General features: G+C 44.4%; 2 protein-coding genes across 4 annotated transcripts in view; both read left to right on the forward strand.

Moving 5' to 3' along the window:
- Positions 1–339: 339 nt before the first annotated feature.
- Positions 340–10,939, forward strand: slc35a2 (solute carrier family 35 member 2). 3 transcript variants are annotated; one of them, XM_026332411.1, is made up of 6 exons: positions 340–616; positions 2,050–2,232; positions 2,851–3,002; positions 3,523–3,645; positions 3,734–4,314; positions 9,694–10,939. In XM_026332411.1, exons 1-6 carry the CDS (start codon positions 553–555, stop codon positions 9,719–9,721), a joined length of 1,131 nt encoding a protein of 376 aa, XP_026188196.1. In that variant the 5' UTR covers positions 340–552; the 3' UTR covers positions 9,722–10,939. The 3 variants fall into 3 exon arrangements, with proteins under 3 accessions (XP_026188196.1, XP_026188194.1, XP_026188195.1); XM_026332409.2 differs by lacking the exon at positions 9,694–10,939 and adding an exon at positions 5,525–6,027; XM_026332410.1 differs by lacking the exon at positions 9,694–10,939 and adding an exon at positions 4,974–5,064.
- Positions 10,940–12,571: 1,632 nt separating this feature from the next.
- The window catches only part of slc6a8 (solute carrier family 6 member 8), a 30,589-nt gene continuing 17,266 nt past the window's right edge, over positions 12,572–25,894 (forward strand). The window contains exons 1-4 of the mRNA XM_026332408.2: positions 12,572–14,142; positions 22,081–22,212; positions 23,749–24,016; positions 25,544–25,676. Coding sequence (XP_026188193.1) covers positions 13,812–14,142; positions 22,081–22,212; positions 23,749–24,016; positions 25,544–25,676 — 864 coding nt within the window. The 5' untranslated portion in view covers positions 12,572–13,811. The remainder of the gene's footprint in view (positions 14,143–22,080; positions 22,213–23,748; positions 24,017–25,543; positions 25,677–25,894) is intronic.

Below are 25,894 nucleotides of genomic sequence, written 5' to 3' on the forward strand. Positions count from 1 at the left end.
TTCACGTTCAATACAAGATATTGTCAACAAACAAAGCATGATATATTCAAATAAAGCTACTGATCATTGGGGTCATTAATATTAGCTCCACCTTCACCACATTGATTTACTTAATTATAATTAGATATTTCATTCTGAAAGGTGCCATTCTGCAATTAGGATTGTTTACTTCAGTGTTGAAGTTTTTTTTTTTTTGCAAAGCTAAATTTTGAATTTTAGCTTTTTAACACAGTATTTCTACTTTCAGATAAGTCATTTTTACCACTGTTTGTTGTTGTGTTTGCCATCTCCGTCAGAGTGACACCTCCTGTCAGTTATTACCTATCTCAGTACTTCCTGGACACCTCAGCTACTCCGGTCCCGCGGGTCCCGGTCCTTCCTTTACAGGCTCCTCTCTCCTCAGCCCAGTTTAACGTCGCTCTGACCGACCCGCGGCCTCACACATTAACCAGAACAACTAACCGGAGGTCGGTGCTCCGGGTCCGACAGAGCCGGGGCTAGCTGGGAGGCTAGCGGGGCGTTAGACGAAGAGGCGGCGGGCCGAAGTGCAGCATGGCCGGGGGGAACCACAGCCCGGCGGCCGAAGAGAAGGCAGGGAGCCGGGGGCAGAGTGAAGGTAAGCTAGTCGGAGCTGGGAGCCAGAACTTCACAGGGAGGACTGGGCTCCAGCACTGGGCGCTACCGGGTGGGTGGGAAGACAAGTTAAATTTAATTTTAACGTGTTTTGGTGGTCTTGCTGTAAAAATACAACAACAACGTTTGTGGCTAACTAGCAGCTAACACAGCTACACTTAGACGACCCAATCAGGGCTGTTGGTCATAAAGTTCACCTGAAAGTTAACGAGGGCGGTCAGTAACGGAAGTCCAGTGTTAGACTCACTTTCGCGGATTTAATTAGTGAAGCCCGTACCGTGATTTTAATTTAACGTTACGGAAGATGAACAATTAGCATGCTAACAGAGCTGCAACCCGACATGTAAGGCTATGCTAACTCACAGCAGCTAACTTCACTGTTAACTAGTTTAACTAGTTGTCGTGCAACCAACTGACCCGCCACTGGTAGCTAATACCTTTGCTTTAATGGTAGCTAATGCTAACACAGGTGAATCAGTCAGGTGTGTCAGGGAGGGCAGCTGCTCTCTGCTCCGCACACACATGTTGGTACAGCTGTATTTGTGGGGACCCTCGCTGACATAATCAATACCACAGCCCCTAATCCTGACCTGAGTATGGCCCTTACTTGGCCCCCAAATCCAGATCTGACTCTTCAAACAGTCCTTTGAAGGTGTTAGAATTGGGGACCAGGTCCTTGCTACAGCAGTATAGACTGCTTCGTAAAGAGTTCTGCAAGAACACCCACACCCTGATTAACAGTCTGGCTGCACCTGTATCCAGGGAACACACACCTTCCTGGTTCCGGGTTCCTTTGTTGTAATTGTTTGCTCAGGTTTGTCCACATTCCAGGTGTCAGTGCTGCAGGGTCCTCTGAACAATAGAGTGCTGTGTTCACAAAATGAAGTCAAGTGAAACCTGCATGCAGGAAGAAAGTCCCGTGATGGCTGCTGAATGGTGTTTAAGCTGGATTCGAATTGCTCTACGTAAAAAAGTGAAAGAAAACCAGAGAAACTACACAGAACAAAATGCATTCAAATAGAAAATAGATAATATATAAGTTGAAATATATAAAATTACAAACATGCTTAAATAGGGCACTGACATGTTTTTATCAATATTATTAATATTAATAATATACAATATGTAAAAGTGGCATAAGAAGAAAGGACAGTGTTCCCATAGATTTTAAAAAAGCTGCAAAGTATAAACTAGCATGAAAAGATGATACTTACAGAAAGTAAAATACCTGAGTAAATGTAGTTTTTTCCATTCCAATATGATCTGTTCCAGTGGCCAGATGTCTGTGAGACCTGTAAAGTTCCTGGGGAACTGGTTGATCATGGGGCTGGTTTGGGTACATGGACTCTGTCATGTTAAAAAGGGATGAACACTTATAATTATCCGTTAATATACATGTTTGGTGTTTTCCTGCAGGCAACAGGAAGCTGAAGTACATCAGTCTGGCTGTGCTCGTGGTTCAGAATGCCTCGCTTATTCTCAGCATCCGCTATGTCCGCACGTTGCCAGGCGACCGCTTCTTCACAACATCAGCAGTCGTCATGGCGGAGGTCCTGAAGGTCCTGACATGTCTTTTCATCATCCTGCTGCAGAAGAGATGTGAGTACATGAGATGCGAGAGTCACAGGGTCATGCAACAACTGGGGGCAATGAGAAAACTACAACTCCCAGGGTGCATTTCACTAACAAACAGCTAGCCTACTGAAGTTAAAAATCATCTGAGAAAACATAAAGTAGTTGAATCTCTGGGGTCATCTCTATAGCAACAGCAGCTGAGGCCCATGGCTATTGTAGTATTTCAAACTTAATTTCTGAGGATTCAAGGGTAAATATTTCAAAGTGATGGGCAGGACACGAACATGTGATGGGGGAGATTTTTGGATAATTGGATGTTGAAGTTAATTTTCAAAGAAACTGCTAATATGCACTCAGGTCCTTTACTGCAGTAACAGTAGCAGTGAAAAATCATCAAATCCTTCTTAAGTAAAGTTGTCTAAGTATTATCAGCAAAAAGTATCAAAGTAAAAGTATCCATTGTGCAGAAGTTACTCATAGAACAGCACCTCCTGCTCATCCAGCACGCAGAGGTAAAATGAGGGACCATGTACCACCTTTGTTTATTTTCTAGCACCATAGATTTATTTGAACATTCAAAAATCATTGCCCATCCCTAGTTATAATCTTTTTGTGTGGGCGCGTGCGTGTGTGTGTGTGCAGTCAGTGTGAAGGAGATGGTGCTCCTACTGCTCGACTCCATCGTGTTTCAGTACAAAGACACTCTGAAACTGGCCGTTCCTTCGCTCATCTACACTCTACAGAACAACCTGCAGTACGTCGCCATCTCAAACCTGCCGGCCGCCACATTCCAGGTCAGATTGTTTTTCAGAGCTTTTTATTTTTTTTTAAAGGTTTTGTTATTTACTGTCAGAATAATGTCTTAATAGTGTAAATATGACAAATGGCTCCAAAAATAAGATACTTTTACTTTTTAAATAAGTATGTTAGTAAGTAACTGACTTATTTCCAAAATTATATACGAATGATGTCATGACAGATATTTCACACTGCAGGAAATCTGTTTCTGAGAGCTTCTGTTCTGTTATTTATCCTTAGCGTGGAGAAATAACACAAACACTCTCAGTATAACACAGTTAAAACTGCAGCCTCCAAAATCACAATCAGCAGCTGTGAAACATTCTGAACACAAACTGAAGATTATCACCTTCATGAGCAGGGTTTCCTGCAGGACTGTGGGATTAGGCTGACTGGGTCGGACACAGGTTCTTAATGAACTGACTGGGTCGGGCGCAGTGGTTCCTAATAAATTGACTGGGTCCGACACAGGGGTTCCTACTAAACTGATACCTGACTGGAGGTCTTTGTCCTCAGGTGACCTACCAGCTGAAGATCCTCACCACAGCTCTGTTCAGTGTGTTGATGTTGAGGAAGTCTCTGTCCAAAGTTCAGTGGATTTCTCTGCTGCTGCTCTTCGCTGGAGTCGCCATCGTACAGGTACTCCCCATAACCTGCAGACGGCTGTAACCATGGTAACCATACAGCTGTAGCCATGTCTTTTACTGATTGGCTGTTTGCTCTGCAGGTGCAGCAGGAGGGGAACAAGGAGACGTCGTCGACCAGCTCCGGTCAGAATTACGTAGTTGGTGTGGTTGCGGTGGTGATCAGCTGCCTGTCATCAGGATTCGCCGGTGTTTACTTTGAGAAGATCCTGAAGGGGAGTGCCGCCTCCGTCTGGGTGAGGAATGTGCAGCTGGGGATCTTCGGCATAGTGCTCGGCCTGCTGGGAATGTGGTGGAATGACGGCGCCGCCATCGCAGATCAGGGCTTCTTTTACGGCTACACCAACATGGTGTGGTGTGTCATTTTCAACCAGGCGTTTGGCGGGCTGCTGGTGGCTGTGGTTGTGAAGTACGCCGACAACATCCTGAAGGGCTTCGCCACCTCCTTCTCCATCATCGTCTCCACAGTGACATCCATCTACCTGTTTGGTTTCCACGTGGACCTGCTCTTCACGGTGGGGGCTGGACTTGTCATCGGTGCCGTCTATATGTACAGCCTCCCCAAAGCGCCCGGTGGCAGCTCCTCATCCCTGAGCTCTTCCTCGGCATCTGCAACTTTGCCGAGGAAAGATGGAGACGCCGACATGGAGCCATTTCTCCCAAAGTCAGTGCTGGTGAAGTGATTCTCTCTTTTTCTCTCTCTCTCTCTCTCTGGTGTCTCCTGGTGCTCACTTCCTGTTTGCTATTGGTGGGGTCAGAGGTCACACTGTTTCTGCTGCTGCTCGCTCACTCTCAGCTCCTGTCTGCAAAGGTCTCCCTGTCCTGATTCGATCTCCTCCTCCTCCCTACCTGCTCAGCTCATCCTGATACCCTCATCAAACTTTCTCCTGCTGACCTCCCCAGACTTGTTGACCTACTCACCCTTTACAGACCTGCTCGATACTCCCTCCCCAACTCCCGGTTTCCTCCGTCTCCCTGACCTCCTGCTGAGCTCTGAGTCTAACTTCTGAAGACAAAGAGGAGAAGCTTTATTTTCCTTAACTTTTAAAAACTTTCCAGCTCCGTTGTTGGCTCCGCCGCAGTCTCCTCATCTCTGTGCTCCTCTCTGAGTAAGAGCAGAGGAGTCGACCTCCTCCACAGGACTGAGGAGAGCAGAGATGGACTCCTCACTTTCCAGCTTTGTTGCCTCCCCGCTCTAACTCTGACCTAGCTCCTCCCTTCAAGAGGAGTCGAGGAAGGAGAGCTACACTTCTAACTGGTTTTAACATTTTGGTTTCCTTCTACTCACTAACTTCTCCAGTGTCCTCTCCTCATCCTCCTCAGAGCTCAGGGTGGCATCACGTCTCCTGCCCCTGTCATCATCACCACCTAGCTGCCCAAAGCACAGGAGGAGGAGGAGGAGGAGGAGGAGGAGGAGGAGGAGGAGGAGGAGGAGGAGGAGGAGGAGGAGGAGGAGGAGGAGGAGGAGGAGGAGGAGGAAGGAAGGAAGGAAGGAAGGAAGGAAGGAAGGAGGAAGGAGGAAGGAAGGAGGAAGGAGGAAGGAAGGAGGAAGGTGCAGCAGCGTCTCTGAAACCCTGACCACCAGCCTGATGGTTGCCCTCTCTGCCTTAAAACTCTTCACTTTACTAACGAACAGAGACATGGCCTTACAGTGGATTATTGACTATATTATTGATTATCGATTAGGGATTACTGTTAGTGCTGGAGGAGGCGCAGCAGACAGGCTCTGATTATTTTCAGCTTCGATGTTTAGACAACATTACCAGTGAAACCAGAACACTGAGGGAGCACAGAGGAAATTAATTTTGTCAGTAAGTTTCAGTTTCAGTAAGTTGTGACTTTACACAGCCATCGTCTTCAAACTGCTGTTTCAGAAACTCCCAGCAGGCGAAGACAGGACAACACACTGCTGCTTCATCAGAGCACTGAGGTTAAAAGGTCTGCATGAGAAAAACGAGTAGTGGTTCTGACCATGAGGAAGAGCGGCGAGTGCTCCGTATCCTGTGACTGTCTAACTTTAGGGCCTTGAAGAAGCAGTGAGCCTTCACCATTTGACTTGCTGGGCTGGGTGTGCCCTGTTGTACGGTCGGTGTGAAAGCTAAGCTTCATTTGAGCCCTGAAAACCAGCAGGTTTGTGATTCCAACAGTGAGATCTGACCTGTGGTGCAGTGGCTCAGTGTGGCCTGGTGATGCACATCTGGTGCCTTTCCACCAGGGCGTGTGTTGGATGAACGTGACTGGCCAAAGAAGTGTCTTGTTGAATGACATCAGTTTGTGCTGTGGAAAAGTTGACCCAGTTGACCCAGATCCGTATTATCTGCAGGATGCTACTTTTACTCTGGTGTGCCCCCCCCCCCCCCCCCCCCCCCCCCCCCCCCCCCCCCCCCCCCCCCCCCCCCCCCCCCCCCCCCCCCCCCCCCCCCATGGTGGTATTTGTTGATTGTATCCATATGGATTACATTGAATAAAGACTTTGACCTCTGCTGGACTCTGGGAACTACAATGCTCTTAACCAAACAATGAGTGAGGTGATAAAAATAATCAGAAGATGAATCAATGATTCGCTCCATGGGAATAAAGCTGTTTCTGAACTGTGTTGAAAACGTCTCGCAGGTCAAACGTGGCGGTGTTGCTCTGCAGATGGGCTGTTTGTGTTTGGTGCCTTTTCTTCTCATCTGTGTGGAAGCCATCCTGTCAGCAGAGCTCACACAGAACATCTGGAGCCGGCCCGTTCAGAGCCAGAGCTGGACTTCTGTGCTCCAGTGTCATCTCACCGCACGTTGTTCGTTACCGAGTCACGGTAGTTACTGTTGTGACCAAGCGGTCCAGTAGTGGGGGCGTCCTGAATGTTTCGACAGGCGGGTCAGAGTCCAGGTGGAAGGAGGGGAAGTCCTGCGTCCTGTTTGTCGATCGAGCTGCTTCTTGGCGTTTCCGTTGTTGTTTGGCTTTGGAGGGAAGGTTTTCTTTTTGCTTCACTTTGTCTCCTGGTCAGTGCAGTATGATGGACAGTCCGGTCTGTTTCCATCCAACCCACCATCCAGGGCAAGATTTCCACTGGTCAGTGGAAATAGTTTGAAATTTATCGGAAAGGTCAGCAAGAAGGGAATTATATTGTTTAATTCCCATTAGTTTTTTCCTTTACTGAAGATTCTCCAGTGACATCTCAGCACAACTACACTTTCAAAAACAGTTTCACTCGCGTGTTTTGAGACTCCACACGGAGAAATGATGTTTGGGCTGCAGATCAACCCGGACTCAAACATCAGACATTCATGGGGTGCATCACAATCAGATGCATTTTATGATTTAAACTGAGAAGGGACAACTACAAGAAACCACCTTATTTTACGTGTTATTTGTGGTTTATGTAAAAAAAGAAATTTTAAAAAAAAGTCCGTTAAAACATATTTTAATATATCAGAGACTTTATTTAATGTACAAATGAAAGGTTGATTTATTAGTTGTGTTTGGTGCTGGAAACTCCACAGAAAACGTCAGATTTTTGTTCAGTTTGAAATGTTTTATTTTCTGGTTTTTCGGAGTCAGAGTGGATGATGAGATTCAAGATTCAACAGCTGCAACAAAACCTGAAATTTGTGTGTCACGGTGGGTCGTCTTTTTGTATTTATCAGCTCCCGGTATTGGTTTTGCAGTTAATTATCTTCTTATATTGGGGAAACAACAAAGTCATTTTCTCAAGATGAAAAAAAGAAATAATAAAAAAAAATCTCCTGTTATCTCAGTGTTTTCCTGAGACATCCAGTGACTCCATGTGCAATCATTTATCTCTTATCTCAAGATAAAATGAATTAGGATAATTAGCTGTTTTCTCAAGGACACACAGCAAATCAGTCGAGACAATAAATCATTTTTGGAGATGAGTTAATTACTCCTCATGATAATGAACTGCTGTCATGTTTTTAAATCCTGACAACCGCCTTTTTGTTTTCCCACAAAAACAACCTATTCAAACATTATTCAGTGGATTTTCTTCCCAAACACAAAAGGTTTTCCCAGGATTTCAGAAAACAGATTCCAATTTTTTTTTCTCAGAATTAAGAGAAATGTCAGGAAAGCCAACAGTTTGTTTTCTGCCAAGACAATAACATGAATGTAATGTGACCACTGAATCTTTTTATCTTGAGATAAACAGGATGAATATCTGGAGACATATCTCGTTATTTTGACATAATGTGGTAATATCTGAAAAATATTCTTAAATCATTTTATCATTATCGAATGTTTATCTGATGAATCCAAGTGAATGATAATAGGATCAAAAGTTCATTTGAACTTTATCCTCTTGTGGCTTCTCTTTGGGGTCAATCACAGTTTGTAGATTTTGTGTTTTGTGTCGAAAATCTGAATCAAATATTGAGAATAAAAGAAACTGGAGACCTCAGAGGATCCACAGATGACTGAACACAGACGTTTGGTTTTCCTTTTTTGATTTGAAAGGTTGCACTGAGCATTACGGGCTTCATGTTTTAATGTTGTAGGAAAACGGGGTTAAATGAAAAAAATTAGGCAGCAAGTACAGTTTCAGCTGTAGAATTTGAACCAAACTGTACAAATTCTTTTTTTTTTTTTTTTTTTTTTGGGAATTGACCCGTTTCTGAGAATGTAGGAACTTTAGCTGAGAGTCTGCAGCGCCACCTGCTGGCAGGTTCCACTGATCCTGTGAGATTCATTGCAGACCTCTCACTGAAATCCTTTGGTGGTTTTCGGTCTGATTGGGTCAAACTGGACTTTTTTCTCACTGGATCCTTCAGAATCTCACAGGATTGTAAACTTCCTCTTCCTGTGTGGGTCGGGCAGTTTTCGTCTCCGATCTCTTGTTTTGTTGCTGATTTGTACGATGCCTCTGAATTTGTACATACTTCTTTTGGTAAAGTTTTATATAAACACGGACATGGATGCAGAAACTCTGGAGTTTGTCTTAATTTGTAGTAGAGGTATAGTAAACTGCAGCAACTCTGATTCACTTAAGTCAGTTTCCACAGCACACTGAACATTAAGGGGAAAAAACAAGGACATTCAGAGAATAAAGTTTAAATATTTTATTAAAAAGTCATTTTCAAGAAAAATTCATAAAATCTTGCTATATATTTTAAGAGTAAACTGTAAAATGTTAAAGAAATGAAAACTAAAAATGTTTGTGTGTTTGTGTGTGTTATAGGTTTCAACTTTCTTAGTTATTTTTCCTGGCTCTGAAACTCACAGGACTGTTAATGTGAGAAAACATTACATAAGATGCAAAACACCTCAACAAAAAAGCCAAATCGACAAACAGAAAATCAACTAGAAAGACACAATACAAAATAACTACACAAAAAGCTGAAAAAGAGACACAAAACAAGTACAAACAGATGCAAAATGGCCACAAATACGCAAAACAGCACAACGCAGACACTAAGCGAGTCCTGGGGGTTTGGCTCTGGTGTAGGATCCGGGGCCCATGACTCTATGGTCTCAGGATCTGTCTGTTTCTGCTTGTCTGCTGCTTCATGCCTGCTGCTCACATCATGTTCAACATGGATCAGACTGTGGAAACAACCTGCAGCATGAATCTGCTGCCACAGTGCATGCTGGGAGCCTGATCACATGATGAGTAGTCAGCCAATTATATGAGTTCTTTCTCTGAGACTCTGGCTCGACATTGGAGCCTTGATGTTTTGCTTTCTGAGCCAGAGCTGTTTGATCTGACTGACCACCTAGTCACAGCAGGTCTCAGCCAATCAGAGCCCAGCGTTTAACCACGACATCACTCCATCTAGTTCAGTCCAGACAGAAACATCTGAGCAGCTGCTGTGATGACATGTGATTCAGACATTCGCAATCCCATCAGGATGAGCTGTACTTTATGTCTGCTGCCCCTATCAGCATCTGAAGGCAAAGGCTCATGGGAAATGTAGTGAGGAGCAGACACATCATCTGCTGTCATAACAGTTTGATGTGGATCCAGCTGCTGTGTGATTTCAGGCAGTCTGACCTGCTCTCTTTGTTTACAACCTATTCTCTTCTTCCTGTATCTGTTCTCCAGGTGTGCAGGTAAAGAGAAAGGCTCCTAAGAGGACAAGTGGATCTGATGGCTGCCTACATCCTGTATCGTATATCTTATATCCTACATTCTATGTCCTACATCCTGTATCCTATGTCCTATGTCCCATATCCTCTATCTTATATCCTACATCCTGTATCCTATGTCCTGTGTCCCATATCCTGTATCCTATATTCTACGTCCTGTGTCCCATATCCTGTATCCTATATTCTACGTCCTGTGTCCCATATCCTGTATCCTATATCCTACGTCCTATGTCCTACCTTGCTGAGGTCCACATTTTTCAGGAAAATTAATAGTTTTTAGAGATTGTTCAAACAGTCATGACGACGATGTCCTGCTGGTCCTACCACCGCACTGCAATATTTTTATAGTCCTGTTATAGTACTGTGCTGCGCATGATCAATTTTTATTCTGTTACCACAGGTCACCCTACATGTTAGGACAAAAACTGATTCCTTTACTAAATCAAAATCTGAAAATGGAATTTTATTTCAAAATAAATGTTTCAATCAAAACCTCATTTAGAGGTATCAGAATTTAAAGTCCAAAATAATTTCAAAGTATTCATAGTAAAAATGACCTCAGATTTCACCTCTGTCTTGTTGCTTTTATTTTTTACTTTTCGTTAGTTTAGAAAGTAGAGCAGCTGTAGTTTCAAAATAAGAGGTTACTTTTATTAATTTGTAACAAAAAACACTAAGTAAAAATAATCAAATAAGAGAAAACTGTGACTTAAAAATCAAATGATGGTACAAAATTTTAAAATAAAATAATACTTTTCAAATGTCAAAATGTTAAAAAGTTTGACTTCAGTGTTGATTTTTAGCTTTTATTTTTATAATCCTTTTTTACATTTCAGAGTAAAACATATGTATGATAAAAGATGTGTGACACTGAGCAAGGGAACGTTCAGTCTGTTAACACTAAAGTGCAGCATTATTCATGTTTGTGAAAACTAAAGTTAATTTAAAAGGAAACATTAACCTGAAGTGACCTTGAAGATTTTATTGTGAAAGTTTACAGTGTGTTATACATTTGTGGTCGGAAATATGATTTTCTTTTTGAAGTCCATTTGATGTTGTGATATTTTTTGTTTCTCACCTCGGTGCCTTAAAGCCCCAAGAGCACTTTCAGACTGACTGTAATTTCACTTCATGAAAGTGAAACACGCTGTTGACCTGCCTTTGTGAAGAAAATCATCACTGTGAAATAAACTGCTTTGTGACTAAAACACTGAGATTCGGTTCATTTCACACAACTGATTTATCATGTTGACTTGTGAAGTTCTCATATTGTTCTAATGAAGCACAAACGTGGACTTGTTTCTTCAGTCTGTTGTGTCAAGTTTGTGGTTTTAAAAACAGGTTGTAGTTTGGCTGTGGAGCCAGCAGGAGGCGCCAGTCACTGGTTTTCACTGAAAAAGAAACAGGAGCACAACGTGCAGGTAGACCAAAAACAGATCGAATATGGGATTAAAACCTAGGAATTGAGAAAAGTCTAATTGCGGCATCTCAAATGTCCTTTTTGTTACAGAACGGACTGAGCTGCTTCCAGACTTTGGTTGAAAAAGTTCCTGAAACTGCCAGAAAAGCATACGGAGAAGAGCTGAAAGTTTGGGACTCATTGAATTCCTGCCAGGTATTAGTCTAGACCTCTCATACAAAAGCAAATAACCAAGATCTCTCTGTCAGGTGTTAGCTGCAAACCTCTAGGTCTTTTCTTTGAAAGTCAAAGCTCAGGTTCATTTCCAGGTAATAGTAAGGACTGACCAGGGGTTTGTCTCATCTTGTAGTTTCTGCCAGATGTTAGTTAAAGCCCTCCAGATATGAGACTTCTAGTAGATTTGCCATTTTTCCAGGTGTTAGTTGGGACCCTAACTTCAGTAGAGCAGACAGGACTCTCATACAGTATATCAGATATTAGGGTCTACCACACAAAGCTGGGTGTTAAGGGACTGCACCAGTACTTCCCAGGTGTTAGGCACAGTCCTACAGCATTTCTGATGTTTTTATCAGAGCCTTCCTGTCCATTAGTCAGGCCCCTGACAGTGTGTGCTCTTGTCTTCACAGACTGAGGTGCGACTTTAATCCTGCAGCCTGAACTCTGAGCTCACTGCTGAGTTATTTCTACGTCCACGGTTTCCATCCAACCACTGAAAAAACACGGAACATGTGAGAGTCTCCTGTTCTCCCTATGTTTACTCAAACCAAAACGCTTCTCTGGTCATTTAACATCAAGTTCCTGTTTTTGCATCTAAACTCAGGCCATAACGTTCTGACACATCTCTGTTCACTGACTTTCTGCTTCAGGGTGAGCCCTCTGCAAAAAAAACGACAACAGGAAGCCAAGTGTTTCCACCTGAACCAGTGTTCAGTTGAATGTCTCAGGTGCATGTTGACCTTTAGGCCTTAATGTTGGGTCACATTAAGGAAATGTAGGTCCAGTCTTTATGAAACGCAGGACAGTGTGTCACACAGTTATCACAGAACCCCTCAGTGGCTGTGACAGGTGGTCTGGCCTGACCAGATGTACCGTCCACTCAGTTTGTCTTATGGACAGTGTTAAAAGGAAGTGCCTTATTTTGAAATTGGAGGAAGTGACCTGTTCTGGCTTGTGTCAGTGGGGTTCTGACTAAGGCAAGGGGTTCTGTTTATGTTATGTTTATGTACAGCATATAAGCGATTAAATGCTCTGTTTAAATGACGTTCTGCTCAGTCCCTAATGTTTCTACACGTGTGTGTGTGTGTGTGTGTGTGTGTGTGTGTGTGTGTGTGTGGGGTGGGGGGTGGGGGCGTAACGTCGCAGTGACGTCAAAGTATCGAGCGCCTCTCCTTTTAAAGCCGTGCGGAGGGAGTGACAGACGGACTTTAAAACCCTCGGAGCGCCTCTAACGGGACATTTGACAGCTGAGACTGGGACAGGCTAAATCCTCCTCTCCTTCCTTCTCCTCCTCCGCAGATGGAGCAGCAGCGAGTCCTCCACAGACTGCATAGCCCTCCCGCCGCCCGCCGCCAGGACTGAAGCCGTCCGCCGCTCGCTGTCTTCTCTGAGGGGACACATTCCGCTTTAGTCTTCTCCGTCTTCCCGCAGGCCACCGTCTCCTCCTTGACTCTGTTTCCATGCGATTCTTCAGACTCACATTCAAGTGTTTCGTGGATTGTTTTTGAAGGTCGCAGTCCGAGTGTCGGTGAAATCCCCTTTATTTTTATTTTCATCTCTAATTTTGACTCAAAATATCTCCCAAATATTATTAGACATTTTACATTTGTGTCCTCTTTAATGCGAATCTTTAATCTGAATCAATTCGTCTGGATAAAACTGGATGCAGGACTCAAACTACACACTCCGGATAAATCAGAACCCGTCCGCTGACAGTGATAATAATCTAACCTATTATTATTATCACTGAACAAAAAGAAGAAAGGGGGAGCAGCAAAGACCCTAACGGCACCGGACAGAGCTGGACCTGCGGACTGCCGGAACCATCGGTTCAGCTGGCTGCGGGACTGGGTCGGGAGGTGGACGACAAGAGAACGAGGTGTTTAAACGGATAAAACCTGCGAAATTAAAAACGGAGACAAAAGATCTCCAGTGAACTGAAGCTGCTAAAACCAGTGATCGCTTCTCCGAACAGGATTGTTACTGGTTTGTAACTGGCATCTAACTAGTTGTTGGTTTTGGGTCTAAAAAAGAAAGCAGATACTGTAAAAACAAAACTTGAGAAATTGAAGACACTGAAATTACTACTGTAATTAACGCAACCAGCTTCTTACTGCTCTCACTGATTTTTATCTGGTATCTGACTGGTTCCTTGGCATCGGGGGCAGAAACCCATACTGACTGGTTTTAGGGAAATTAAAAAAAGTTAAAAAATTTTAAGGGAAGAAGAATTCAAACAGGACAAAACCTGAAGGAATTTAAGAGGCAGCTGAAATACATTTTTGGAACCAGAGTCGATTTTTTTCTGACCGGTTTTTAACTGCTGACTGACTGGTTTTTGTGGGAGCAAAGAGTAGATCAGAGAAACGAATTAAACAAAATCCAAGACAGACAGGCTGAAATTTTAGACGCCTTGCTGACTGGTTGTGGAAGTTGTGATGGAGAAGGAGACCATGCCAACCTCCTCCTGCTCCCTGGTCCACCTGGAGGACACCAAGAAGAACCCTCTCCTCCTGTCCAACGGTGGTGCTGGTTACCCCGCCGCGTCCGCTAACGGGAGTCTCGTCCCGCTGACGGCAGTGGTCGCGGGGTCAGGTGTTTGCCCCGGTGCCGATAAGAAAGGGGGAGTGGCCACCGGGGCGGGGCCAGGATACCAGGAGCGGGAAACATGGACGCGGCAGATGGACTTCATCATGTCCTGCGTCGGCTTTGCTGTAGGACTCGGGAACGTGTGGCGGTTCCCCTACCTGTGCTACAAGAATGGAGGAGGTGAGGCACATCACACACGCACGAAAACACGCGCACACACCTCTGGAGCAAGCAGGTGTAGAAGTCTTAGGCCACACCCCCTCTCCCAGCCATCCTGTTTCCTTAGCTTGAGTGTATTTTATTAGCGACAGTAAAAGGTGTTTGTGTTTCCTCTCATCACCCTGAGCCCAACAGGTGTCTCTGCAAAGTTTGGCATGTACTGGTGGTGTTAGGAACTATATGATTTTGCTATTGGACCAGTATCAGGAATTTTGGTCACTTGATCAAAAAGTACACATAGATGTAAAGATTCACAGTCAATGTCACTAACTTCAGCTGAATCCTTGGGTCCCCAGGGACCTCTGACTCTGTATGAAGTGACAGATTTGTAGTTTACAAGTCACAGATCTCAGTTACAAAGCAAAAACAAAAAACACAACATCAGACAGGCAAAATGACGACAAAAAAGACAAAACATTAAACATCTCAGGTCCTGAGTAGGAAGGTGGGGCCAGGGGCCCGTGTCTGATCCTCCACCTACTCCTCTCTCTACTTTCTGATTTGACTCCTCTCTTCCATTTCCTGGAGGTCCTGTTGGTGTCCTGTGACCTTTGTTGTTGTCACAACAGTTTTCTTAGAATGAGACGATGCTCAGAAGCTCACATGACTGAAGATGAATGTTTAACATTCAGGACCAAAGATAAAGCTGGTTTTTACACAGAGCTGCAGTTTTACTGTGTGCGGTTGATGATTTCCTCTCTGTCTCACCTTTACTGTCTTTATTGTCTCACCATTTAACGAAAAAACCCTCTTTTACAAGAAAAATCCGAAAATCTTCAGAAAATAGAAACTGTAGTTACAAAATGATTGACATGTTTCTTAGAAATCCCCTTAACTTAATAAAATCATGGGTTTCTCCTTACTCCCCTGTTGACCAGTGAACTGTTTGAACTTGTGTTTGGATCTGTACAATGTCTCTGGAACGAACAGCTGATTGACTGATCAGTCTGTTGGAGTGGATTAACTGACTGGGACTTCAGCCAAAGGTATGAAATCTGTGCTGGTGTCCTCCGTGGCAGCGAGGTGAAGGTGGTGTTAGCACTGACACTGTGGGCCCTCGACTGAGCTGACGAGCTGAGAAAAGTGCGGCTGCTTTGTGGAGGAGCCACAGCAGGAGCTTTCATCGGTTCTCGCTCTCTTTGAAAACTGAACTTTACCAGTGGAGACAAACTGCTGGCAGGGACAGAGGCAGGGAAACAGAGACGTTTCTTCTCACCTGAAAAGGTCTGCTTCACACAGCCGACCAGTGTGAGCTGGCACGAGGAGAGAAAGGAGAGAAAGGTCTGGATGTTCACACGAGGAGGAGGAGGTGGAGGTCGTCGTCAGACTCCTGGTAAATTACAGTGGATCCAGAGAAAATGTCCAGTTCTCACATTCCAGACTTGGGCTGTAAAGGTTACCTCCTTCACTCTGACTCTGCTTCCTCTCTGATTTATCAAACGGGGTCTTGAGCCAAACCTCCCCTATAAAGGAGCATTCTGCTGTGTTTTTTTGTTTGTGTCCTCGGAGGCAGAGCCACCTCTGACTTTTAGTCTGGCTCCTGGAGTGAACTGGCTCAAAAACTGTCCTCACAGAAACACAATAGGTCAACATAACCGTTTTTCTCTTTTTGCACCATCGGCCTCAGGGAACCTCTTTCTGTTCGTGCTACAAACCGGTCAGAAAACTGTCACTGTTCCATCAGTGCTGCTACTGAGTACATTTACTCAAGTTAAATTCAGTTTTGCGGTACTTGTACTTGCTTTTTCAGAATCAGATGAATCAAACAAAATACAGTCTAATCATCAAACTTCCCCGATCCCCGGTGGGAAATTCCCAAACTACCCAGCAGTATGGAAAGTACTTCAAATTAGAAGTATATAAGGTAGTTAACATTAGCTCCACCTTTACCAGCTGCAACATTAAAGTGATGAACACAATAATGCATCGATAATTAGAATCCAATAATATCAGATACATTCATGTGAAATGGGCCATTCTGCACAATGACTACTTTTACTTTGGATACTTCAAGTACATTTGGAGGATGATACTTTTGGACTTTTACTGCAGTAACATTTGGAATGTAGGACTTTTACTTGGAACAGAGAATTTTTACCCCATAGTATTTGTACTGCTACTGCAGTAAAGGATCTTAGTACTTCATTCAGCGCTGTCTCTGCAACTGAGATGTCTGTTGAAAATCTGTCTGGGATATTTCATCTCTGAGAATTTTTAGACTATCCCACCGGGAACATTGGAAAATTCCCAGACTTCCTGACAGCTAGTTTGTAGCTGTCTAACTCAAAGTTCTAATGTGACCAGTGATTTTAATGTGTTGACCTGATTATCTGCACAATGGTGCCATCAGTCGGGATTGGGACAGGAGCCCCAGGTAAAAGTACTGGTACTTTTACAAAAACAAAGACTCAAGTAGAAGCACTTCAGTACAAGAACATTTACTGCAAAAATGAGTCCAGCACTGAGCTAATGAGTAAAAGAGACATTACTGTGGGTTTTCACTTTTTCATTTCCAGCATCATTTGAATGACACTTTTTTTTTTTTACTTCTTTTGCTCCTCACTAACCTCCTTCCTTCCTTAAAGCCTTCTTTCCTTCTTCCCATATCCTTTTGTCCTTTGTTTCCTTGCTCCCTCCTCTCCACAGTCGGTCAGATTTATTATCCTGCAGAGAGTATTGCTGCTGCAGTCCCCTGGACAAGGACAGGGCACCAGCAGCAGCAGCAGCAGCAGCAGCAGCTCTGGCTTTGTTTTTGGATCAGTGGGGGGACCAGCTGCAGCTTTACACTGTGACGTTACGCAGCTCCTTTCAGTGTCCACGCCTGATTTTAGGGTTAAAGGCAGTAGCTGCTGATTCTGTGTCTATGTTAAAACTCAGTAGGGAGTCACACCGCTGGACTGGCTTAGATGGTTCTTCCTCATCAACACGCCCGTATTTTTCCAAAAAACAGCTCCAGATGTTGCTGTGAGCAAAGAGAAGCTGGTGGAGCAGTGGAAACAGAGCAGAGGTCTAATCCTCTTTTCAGATCTACCTTTTCTAGGGTGGTCACTGCAGAGGCCCTGGAAGATCCTTGAAATGCCTCTAGAAGTCCTGGAAGATGTTCCAGGTTTCTGGATGCTAGGGAGGAGTGAGAGGGTTACAGTGGTCATTTAGATGTTCCTGAAAATGTTCCATTGACACTGTTTTTGTCAACAGATTCTTAAGGTCCCTAAAAGGTCACAGAGGCCTGGAAAATGCTTCAGGGGTCAATAACAGTTCAGGTGGTCCTTGAACAAGGTTCAGGGTTCTTCCAGGAGTTACTGAAGGAGGGTCTGAAGGTTCTGGAAACTGCTGCAGGGTGCTTGAAGACATTCCAAGGCTCTGTGAAACAGCTCCAGGGTCGATCAACAGCCACAACAGCATTGATCAGTTGTGCAATTAATCAGCCTGATTGATCAGTCGGACTCTCTGATTGGTCAGTTCAGGCGTTAGTGCTCTGCTACACATCTCCATGGTGATGGACCTTTGCTCAGGCTCAAAGGTCAAAGCTGTGGTTTCACAACTGTGTGCAAGAGATGATTGGCTGCTAAGTGTGACATCATCATCCCTGTGAGCATGTGGGCAGAGATTAACAGGAAGCTCAGTAATCTTTTAATGCTGTCGCAGTTCTCTTCATGTCCTCTCCTCCTCTCCTTATTCCCTCTTTACATCTCCTTCTTTCCTCTGTCTCCTTATCTCCTCTCCTCATCTCCTCAGTTCTCTTCATGTCCCCTCCTCGTCTCCTTATTCTCTTTTCATCTCCTCCTTTCCTGCCTCCTCGTCTCCTCTCCTTATCGCCTCATTTCTCTTCGTCATCTCCTCCACTCTTCGTCTCCTTATTCTCTCTTTTCATCTCCTCCTTTCCTATGTCTCCTCCTCTCGTCAACTCCTCACTTCTCTTCATGTCCTCTCCTCATCTCCTTATTCCCTCTTTTCATCTCCTTTCCTCTGTTCCTCTTCATTTCCTGAATTCTCTTTGTTTCCTCTCCTTTCCTATCCTCCTCTTCTCATTCCCTTATTTCCTGTCCTTGTCTCCTCATCTCTTGTCTTCTCTCCTTGTCACTCTGTTTAACACAACTGGTACAGGTGAGCCTCAGTTGGTGTTTGGTTTCTGATGTGTTGATGTGGATATCGATAAATCAGGATGCTGAAGTTTAGCGGTGGTGAATAATTTGTTTGTGTCTGGGCGTTTGGGTCAGACCACAGACCAGACACACAGCTGAAGGAGACTGTGTGTTCACTGTGTGTGTGTGTGTGTGTGTGAGCGACAGGTGTGTGACTTTATTAATCCCAGGGACACGTACAGGCGTCCAGTGGCTAACGGGGACTGAAACACACAAAGTCAGTGCTGGTAGAAGCTAAAGACGCAGTAAAATGTGAACACACGATAATCCAGCACTGAGATCACAATGAGCTAAGCTGCTCTGACTCTGCCCTCCACAATTTACTAAACAAACCGCAGGGGACCTTGTGCTTTTGTGTCATCAGTTTTTTTTTTTTTTTTTTTTTTTTTAATATCTGTGTCCATGGATGGATCATGAGACAACAGGGGCCTGGGACCAGCCACACTCCAACACAGGAGAAAGACCCCCCAGACTGAAACAGTCTGTCCATCTCCACCTCTCTGTGGCATTCTTGAATCTCTGTGGCCTTTTTCAGTCTGTTTGTGGTTGTTTTGTGTGTTTTTACCAGCTTTGTATGTTGTCATTAGATTGAGTTTCCAAAATAAATGTTATGAGTCAGGAAGAGTTAACCCCTGTTCAGTGATCTTCCATGAGGCTGAAGATGGGGAAGGGCCTGCTCTGTCATTAGCTCTGTTGTCAGCCTGTCAGTTCCTAGCCCAGTGACTTAGTCAGGATTAGCCAGCTTAGCTTGCTAAATGGAGTGCTGCATCATAGTGTGCTAACTGTGGCCATGGCTCTATTTCTGTTTCGCTCTCAGCTGTGAATAAACCATGGATGGGACAGGTTGTTTGACTTCACCCACTGGACAGCGCTGTCCCCTGCTCCCAGCTCAACTTTTTCTGTTTTAACCTTGTGCAGCAGTGGTTATCAGGCCTGTCCTGATTCCTTTAGTTTAACTCTTGGTTCTGCTTCCTATTGAGTGGAAAACGTAAAGCAAAGCAGCAAGGAGCCTGATTTAGTACAGTAGAATTAAGGACTCACTCAGAGCCCAGTACACAACAAAGTGCAGAGAACTCCACACGAAGCACAAAGCTAAAGTTTTACAAACAGTTACATTAAATTCTGAACATTTTATACAGGTGAGGTCATAGTCATGATTGTGAAACCTCCAGCTAATACAACTACACACAGTCAGAAGAAAACCTTGTAAAAATGCAACAAATGGAGGAAAATTATCTGCCAGCTGTTCTTTATTCAATGTTCAGGTCTGTTGTTTCCATCAGATCTGCTGTTTGTGTGTTTGGGGACATGTATCCAGCTCAACGGTGTGAACACATCTTGAGCTCCGAAACAGCCACCATGCACAGACTGAATTGAAATGTAAGCCACGAGCAGGAAGAGCTATTTGTTAATGAAGTGTTTCTGTAAATTTACTGTCCAAATCCTGTTGCTGCTGCTTCATCATGTTTCCATTATTCAAACATTGTCATGCCTGCTGGAAGTTAACATAAAGCTGTGTGTGTCTCAATGTCACAGGAGTGTGTGTGCAGCTGAGTGAAATGAGGCCATGGAGGCTGAGCTAACACAATTACGTGTGTGCGTTAACCATGTTTTTGCTACATTGTGGGGACTGCAACCTGTTTACACAATGAGTTGTGGGGACTCTGCTTTAACATGGGGACAAAATCTAGGTCCCCACCTTATAAATCACTTTAAAGTGTGCGCATGTGTGTGTGTCTGTCCATGTATAACATTGGCATTTTTAGTGAGCTGCAGACATAGCCCCCTCCCCCCACCCCTTAACACACACTGGTCTTGTCCCATGTGCAGTCATGACTCACCTGCATCTCCCTTGTTTTCAGGCGAAGCTATGTTAGGTTAACAGAGCACAGCAGTGTTCATGTGTGCGTCAGGGCAGCAGGCTAGCGGTAACCCCGTAAGCTTCACTCAGTTACATCATCAGTGAGTGTGCTGTCATTCAGCCGGCAGTCACATGTGCGTCTCTCACACATCAGGAGCTTTTAACCCGGGCTCGCTGTGTCACCTGTAAGCAGATTCTGATTGGCTCATGCTGCTCACCTTAAATGACCTGCCACCTATTAATGCAATCAGTTAGTTTAGTTTAACAGCTGAACTTATTATTAGAAAACAGCTTTTCGCCCTGTAGCTGCTGATGACATCAAACTGGGCGGCCCAGAATCAGCTTTAAATCGAGCCAGGGAGGAGTTCTGGTTCAGGCTCCTGAATGGTGTGTCCAAACAAATACAACCACATCTTAGCTCCGTGCGCAGAGTCTGAGGCAACAAGCTCCTTTTTTAAAATTAAACAGCAGAGACATGAAATGAGACACAACGTGACCACAAAGACACGCAAACCTGAAGCACAATACTCAAACTAAATGAAAATGACCAGAGAAGGAAAAACTTAGTGAAGGGATGGAAAACAAGTAGGAGATGGAAAACATAAATTACAAAATGTTTGAAACAAGATGCAAAATAGCCACAAAGATGTAAAACAACTAAAAAGAGACTAAAGTACCACAGAAGGTGCTTTCAGTTCTTCAGATGACCACACTGTGGAGCTGGCTGAGAACTACACACATTTTCATTCACATTCAAATGATGTAATCTGGCAAACAGTTGGTACGTTGATGAGATTTTTATTTTCATTGAAACTTGTTGATCTGTGTTTCCTGCGTCACACAGAGGCTCAAGGACAGGACTTAGGACTTCTAACCCCAGCAGCTCCTACTGTTTAAGGGCTATGACCGTCCTCAGTCCCTGCAGTGCAGACTCACACCAGAGAGGGCTGGGATGGTGCTGATGGCACCGTGACCCAGATCCCTCCTGCTCTGCATGTGGACCCCCTCCTCGCCAGTTCACACACTAGAGAGAGAGGGGGAGAGAGCGTTTCTAATTGTTCATTCATGTCCCTCGCCCATTCAGAGTAAAAGGAGAGCATTCATTCATTCAACACACTGCAGCAGAAACATGAGAAGTGAATCTTTTCCACAGCAGCTGTTAGAGCTGCATGTGTGACGTACTGACATACTGTTCTTTTCTCTCTCCTCTATCCATTCACCCCAAGCGGTCGAGGCAGGTGGCCGCCCAAACTGAGCCCGATTCTGCTGGAGGTTTCTATTGTTAAAGGGAGTTTTTTATTTAATTAAATTGAATTAAAACAACACATGTTGCCTAATAACAGTTGGGAAAACATAGCAGTAATGTCTCAGCCTGTCTTTGACAACAGACTCTGAATGAGGCTCCAACCTACAGGACAAACCTGAATCTCCAGGATCCCCTGCTGCACAGAGCGGGTTCACCCAACTACCTGACCAGCAGCGGTGGTGGGAGGTGCACGATACCTGGGCTCATTTGCATACAATTAAATATGAAATATTCTATTTGTAGAAAACAGTGTTAGAACAATTCTTCTTAGTTGAAATAGTTTTCTTTGACGTGAATCATCTCTGGGGAGGATCTTTAATAATGGCTTATTTTTTATTTAACATTTAACTTCCTAAGGACCTATCGGATAAACGTAATGCAGGACACCTGTCGATCGTTGTGCCAGCACACGGTTATTTGATGTGATCTGTGTAATGTGTGGCTGAGTTGCGTATGTGCTGTTTTTCACATGTAGATGAATGAGAGTAAATTAATTAGAATCGAGTGGTGGTGCTCAGGTGGTTTTGGGGAATCGATTCTGTCCCTGATGTTTGTTTATAATCAATAATCTTCCCTATGTTGTCCTGCAGGCGTCTTCCTGATCCCCTACCTGCTGATTGTCTTTGTTGGAGGAATCCCTATCTTCTTTCTGGAGATTGCACTCGGACAGTTCATGAAGGCTGGCAGCATCAACGTGTGGAACATCGCTCCGCTGTTTAAAGGTAGAGTACACAATGAATCAGCTTTTGTCTCCATGGTGGCTCTACACATACCAGTGACACAAACCAGGCAGACAGACACAGCAGGCAGGTTTCAGAAAGAGGGTTTACACCAGAACTGAAAAGAAACAAATCGTGATCATTAAGTTACTCCTCATTAAGTTACTCCTTAGCGGAGCAGTGGAAACAGAGCAGAGACCAGTGGACTCTTTTTTTCCTTCATTGACTGTAAAAAGTGACGGCCGTTCTCAGCCACTGGAGCTGGTTTTTGGAAAAAGACGGGCCTCCCATTGTTGGTGAGGAGAGGAAGAACCATGGGAGCCAGTGCAGCGGTGTGGCTGCCTGCTGTGTTTTTAATAGTTTTTGGACAACAATCTGAGGTCTACGACACGGACCAGGTTCTGGATTCACACACATTACACTTAGTACACCACATTCATTGTTGCTGGACTCAGTCACAGACAGAATCAGACTGCGACCGTTACGTACTTGAGCACGTGTTCAGCCTCTGACACACAGTCCCATCCAGTATTTGAGCTACTTAGAGGGAAAAATCTGAATTGAGGATTAAAACACGTGTGTATGAACAGAAAGTGCATTTGAAGCCATAAATCCATACGTCAAGGCGAGTGTGAGTGGACTCAGGTCAGCAGGTTTATCCGCAGGTGGTAATCTGTGATAGCGCTGTACGTGCATAGAGACACGCAACACTCTGAAATACATCACACACATCATTAACAGTCGGCCTCCTTTCTACCTCTGTTAACTTTGCACACTGTGTTTTATCAGCACTTTTCTTTCCAGGTGAGTTTACTGCTCAGACTTTGCTCTGACCTTTCAGCTTAAGCTGCTGTTGACTTAGCTCCACCTTCACGTTCACATAGCGAGCACCACCAACAGTCAACATGACCACGATCCATCCTCAGACCGGTGTGTAGTTTGTCCCGGGTGAGGTGTCGGGCAAGGCCATCAGATAAGTCCCATCTGAGCGATAGGCGAGGTCACCTAAGGTGTAGAAACACTGCTGTCCTGTCCACACACACAATTCGATCTGAACTCACCGTGGACTTGGCCTAACTTTTACTGTGGGACTTTAGAGAAGGTGGTGCCGACTCCCCCAGGTGCAGTCAGAGTTCCTGCTGCTCAGAAAGTATATTAACAGTTTGACCTAGTTTACAAACAGGAAGTGGAACGGGCCGACCTCACTGCTGTTTGTGTTTTCATCACTGTCAGTTTGAGCGGACTTCACACCTGGACAAATGTTTCCAAAAGGTCATGAGTAAATATTTATGTCTTTACACTTTGAACACACACACACACACACACACACACATCACATTTTAATTTGAGATTAAATAAATATAAAAAAATATAAAACAGCCGAAAGATAATGAGAAATAAAACATGAACACAATAAAATAAATGAATAAGTGGAATAAATAACATTAGTAACCCAGGGTGAGATTGTAAATTCAATCCTAAAACTAGCTGGAACCAGATGATGGACTCAAGCTGTGTCCTGCTCCTCCTCTCCCTCAGGTCTGGGGTACGCCTCCATGGTCATCGTGTTTTTCTGCAACACCTACTACATCATGGTGCTGGCCTGGGGCTTCTACTACCTGATCAAGTCCTTTAATGCCACCCTCCCCTGGTCCACCTGCAACAACGAATGGAACACACCAAGCTGCATTGAGATCTTCCATCAGCAGGACTGCAGCAACGGCAGCCTCTCCAACGCCACTGTCACCGGCAATATGACCTGCGCCGAGCTGGAGGATGCACGCTCGCCCATCATTGAGTTCTGGGAGTGAGTTTTACTTATTTTCTTCGGCTGGGGTGGGACAGGTGAGCTCGGGTAGGGCAAACTGGGTGGTTTGATTGGTTCATCTTAAGGTGGGGTAGTAACGGCTGTTGGTTCTGTCTCACAGATGCACCAGTTTCATTTACAGCTGGAAATAACCATGCTGGTGCTTCAGACCAGTATGGCACCAGTTCAGACCTTCAGGGAAGGTTAGCTGTCAGTTTACTGACCTCCCTCAACAAGCCGAAAATCTGCTGCTTGTTAGATTCACAGATTCAGGACGTTATGTTAAAATTCATGTAAGCAAGATTTGCACTGAGTGTTTTCTAGGCCCAAGGTCAGTGTATACGATAATGATGTGAGAGTAATGTCTGTGAATCCAGAATGAGGCACATCTTCCAAAACCACCAGCGGCTGGTTTATAAAGATTTGAAAGCAGGGTGGGGATGGGGTGAAAACTGTGGATCACTCAGCCAGGAGTCGTAGCTGTACTAACACCAGCTCTGGATCCTCTGAAATGAAGAGACAAATTCAACCTGCAGTTGGCAGCTACCGAGGAAACTAACGTGTAAAACAATTGTATCCTCGCTGAACTGGAGCAGCAGGATCATTACAGGCTGGATGTTCAGTAACAGAGTGAACATCTGACCTTTGTGTTACAACTCGCTGCAGATTATCTTTACAGCACCTGTCAATCTCTTGATCCCGTTTGAAATATGGAGGCTGCGTCCTTCACTCTAAAACAGCAACATCAGTCTATGTGCAGCAGTGAAGCACCATGGGAAAACTTAATGTTTTTACAAGTGTATCTGCCACTTCGAGTCTGACAGGAAGAGCTTGTTCAGAGGAAATGGAAAAACTCACTGTCACCAGTCAGCATGAAATTCAGGTTTCAGACACTGACTAATTAACTGCTGGCTCCAGAGGTGCACAGTTGTAGTTTTTGCATGTATAGAACATGGAGTAATGCATTGTGGGATTGTCAGCAGAAAGACTTTCTTGTGATCTTCCAACAACATTTGTGTCTTCTGTTGTGTCAGTGAGGCTGCTGTTGTCCTGCAGCTTAGTAACGAGCACCTGACGAGGTGCGAAGGTTCGTTAGGTGACAGAGCTCGTTAGTGTTTGACTTCAGAGCCAAGTCAGCAGATTCCTGTCTCTAAGGGGGACAAAGAGATGCGGGTGGAAAACACTGTAGGTCAATAAAAGAAATCAGATACAGCTTTATCCTAATCAGCTTCTTCTGCAGTGGTTTCATGGCAGTGACAAGAGAATCAGCTCCACCACCTGTTCTACTACTCAGCAAAGTGCATGAAATGGAAATGTTTCCATTTTCATTTTCTTTGCTGATTCTAGAAATGTGGTTAATATTTGTGCTACATTTGGATGTAAACCCACTCTGTTGTTTTGATTAATCTCACTTCTGCTTTAGGTATAGAGATGAATGTGCCTAGCTTAGCTTAGCTTAGCATAAAGACTGGAAAAGAACGGCAGCTGGCTTGGCTCTGCTGATGTGATCATCCTCTGTCTGTGCAGGAATAAGGTGCTGAACATCTCGTCTGGTCTGGACGAGGCCGGGCAGGTGAACTGGGAGCTCACGCTGTGTCTGATGGCCGTCTGGGTTCTGGTTTACTTCTGTGTCTGGAAAGGAGTCAAATCCACCGGGAAGGTAACAGTTCTTCTTTCATTTTTTTTTTTTCACATTGTTTTGTGAAACTGTGAGTCACATCTGTGATGAAAGGTGACCATCTGCTGGTTCTTACTAAAAAAGACCACACCACATGTTAAAGTCCTGTTTGGTGAATATCAGCTGAAGTATCTCATTGTATTCATATTTGGAATGCAGAACTTTTACTTGGACAGAGGAGTTTTACTCTGTGGTATTTC

The sequence above is a fragment of the Mastacembelus armatus genome, chromosome 7 (assembly GCF_900324485.2).
Source record: "Mastacembelus armatus chromosome 7, fMasArm1.2, whole genome shotgun sequence".
Lineage (NCBI taxonomy): Eukaryota > Metazoa > Chordata > Actinopteri > Synbranchiformes > Mastacembelidae > Mastacembelus > Mastacembelus armatus.

Coding starts and splice junctions, on each gene's coding strand:
- slc35a2 (XM_026332409.2), top strand. CDS start 553: ATGGCCGGGGGGAACCACAGCCCGGCGGCCGAAGAGAAGGCAGGGAGC. Junction 617..2,049: donor GAGCCGGGGGCAGAGTGAAG/GTAAGCTAGTCG, acceptor GTTTTCCTGCAG/GCAACAGGAAGCTGAAGTAC. Junction 3,646..3,733: donor CTGGAGTCGCCATCGTACAG/GTACTCCCCATA, acceptor TTTGCTCTGCAG/GTGCAGCAGGAGGGGAACAA.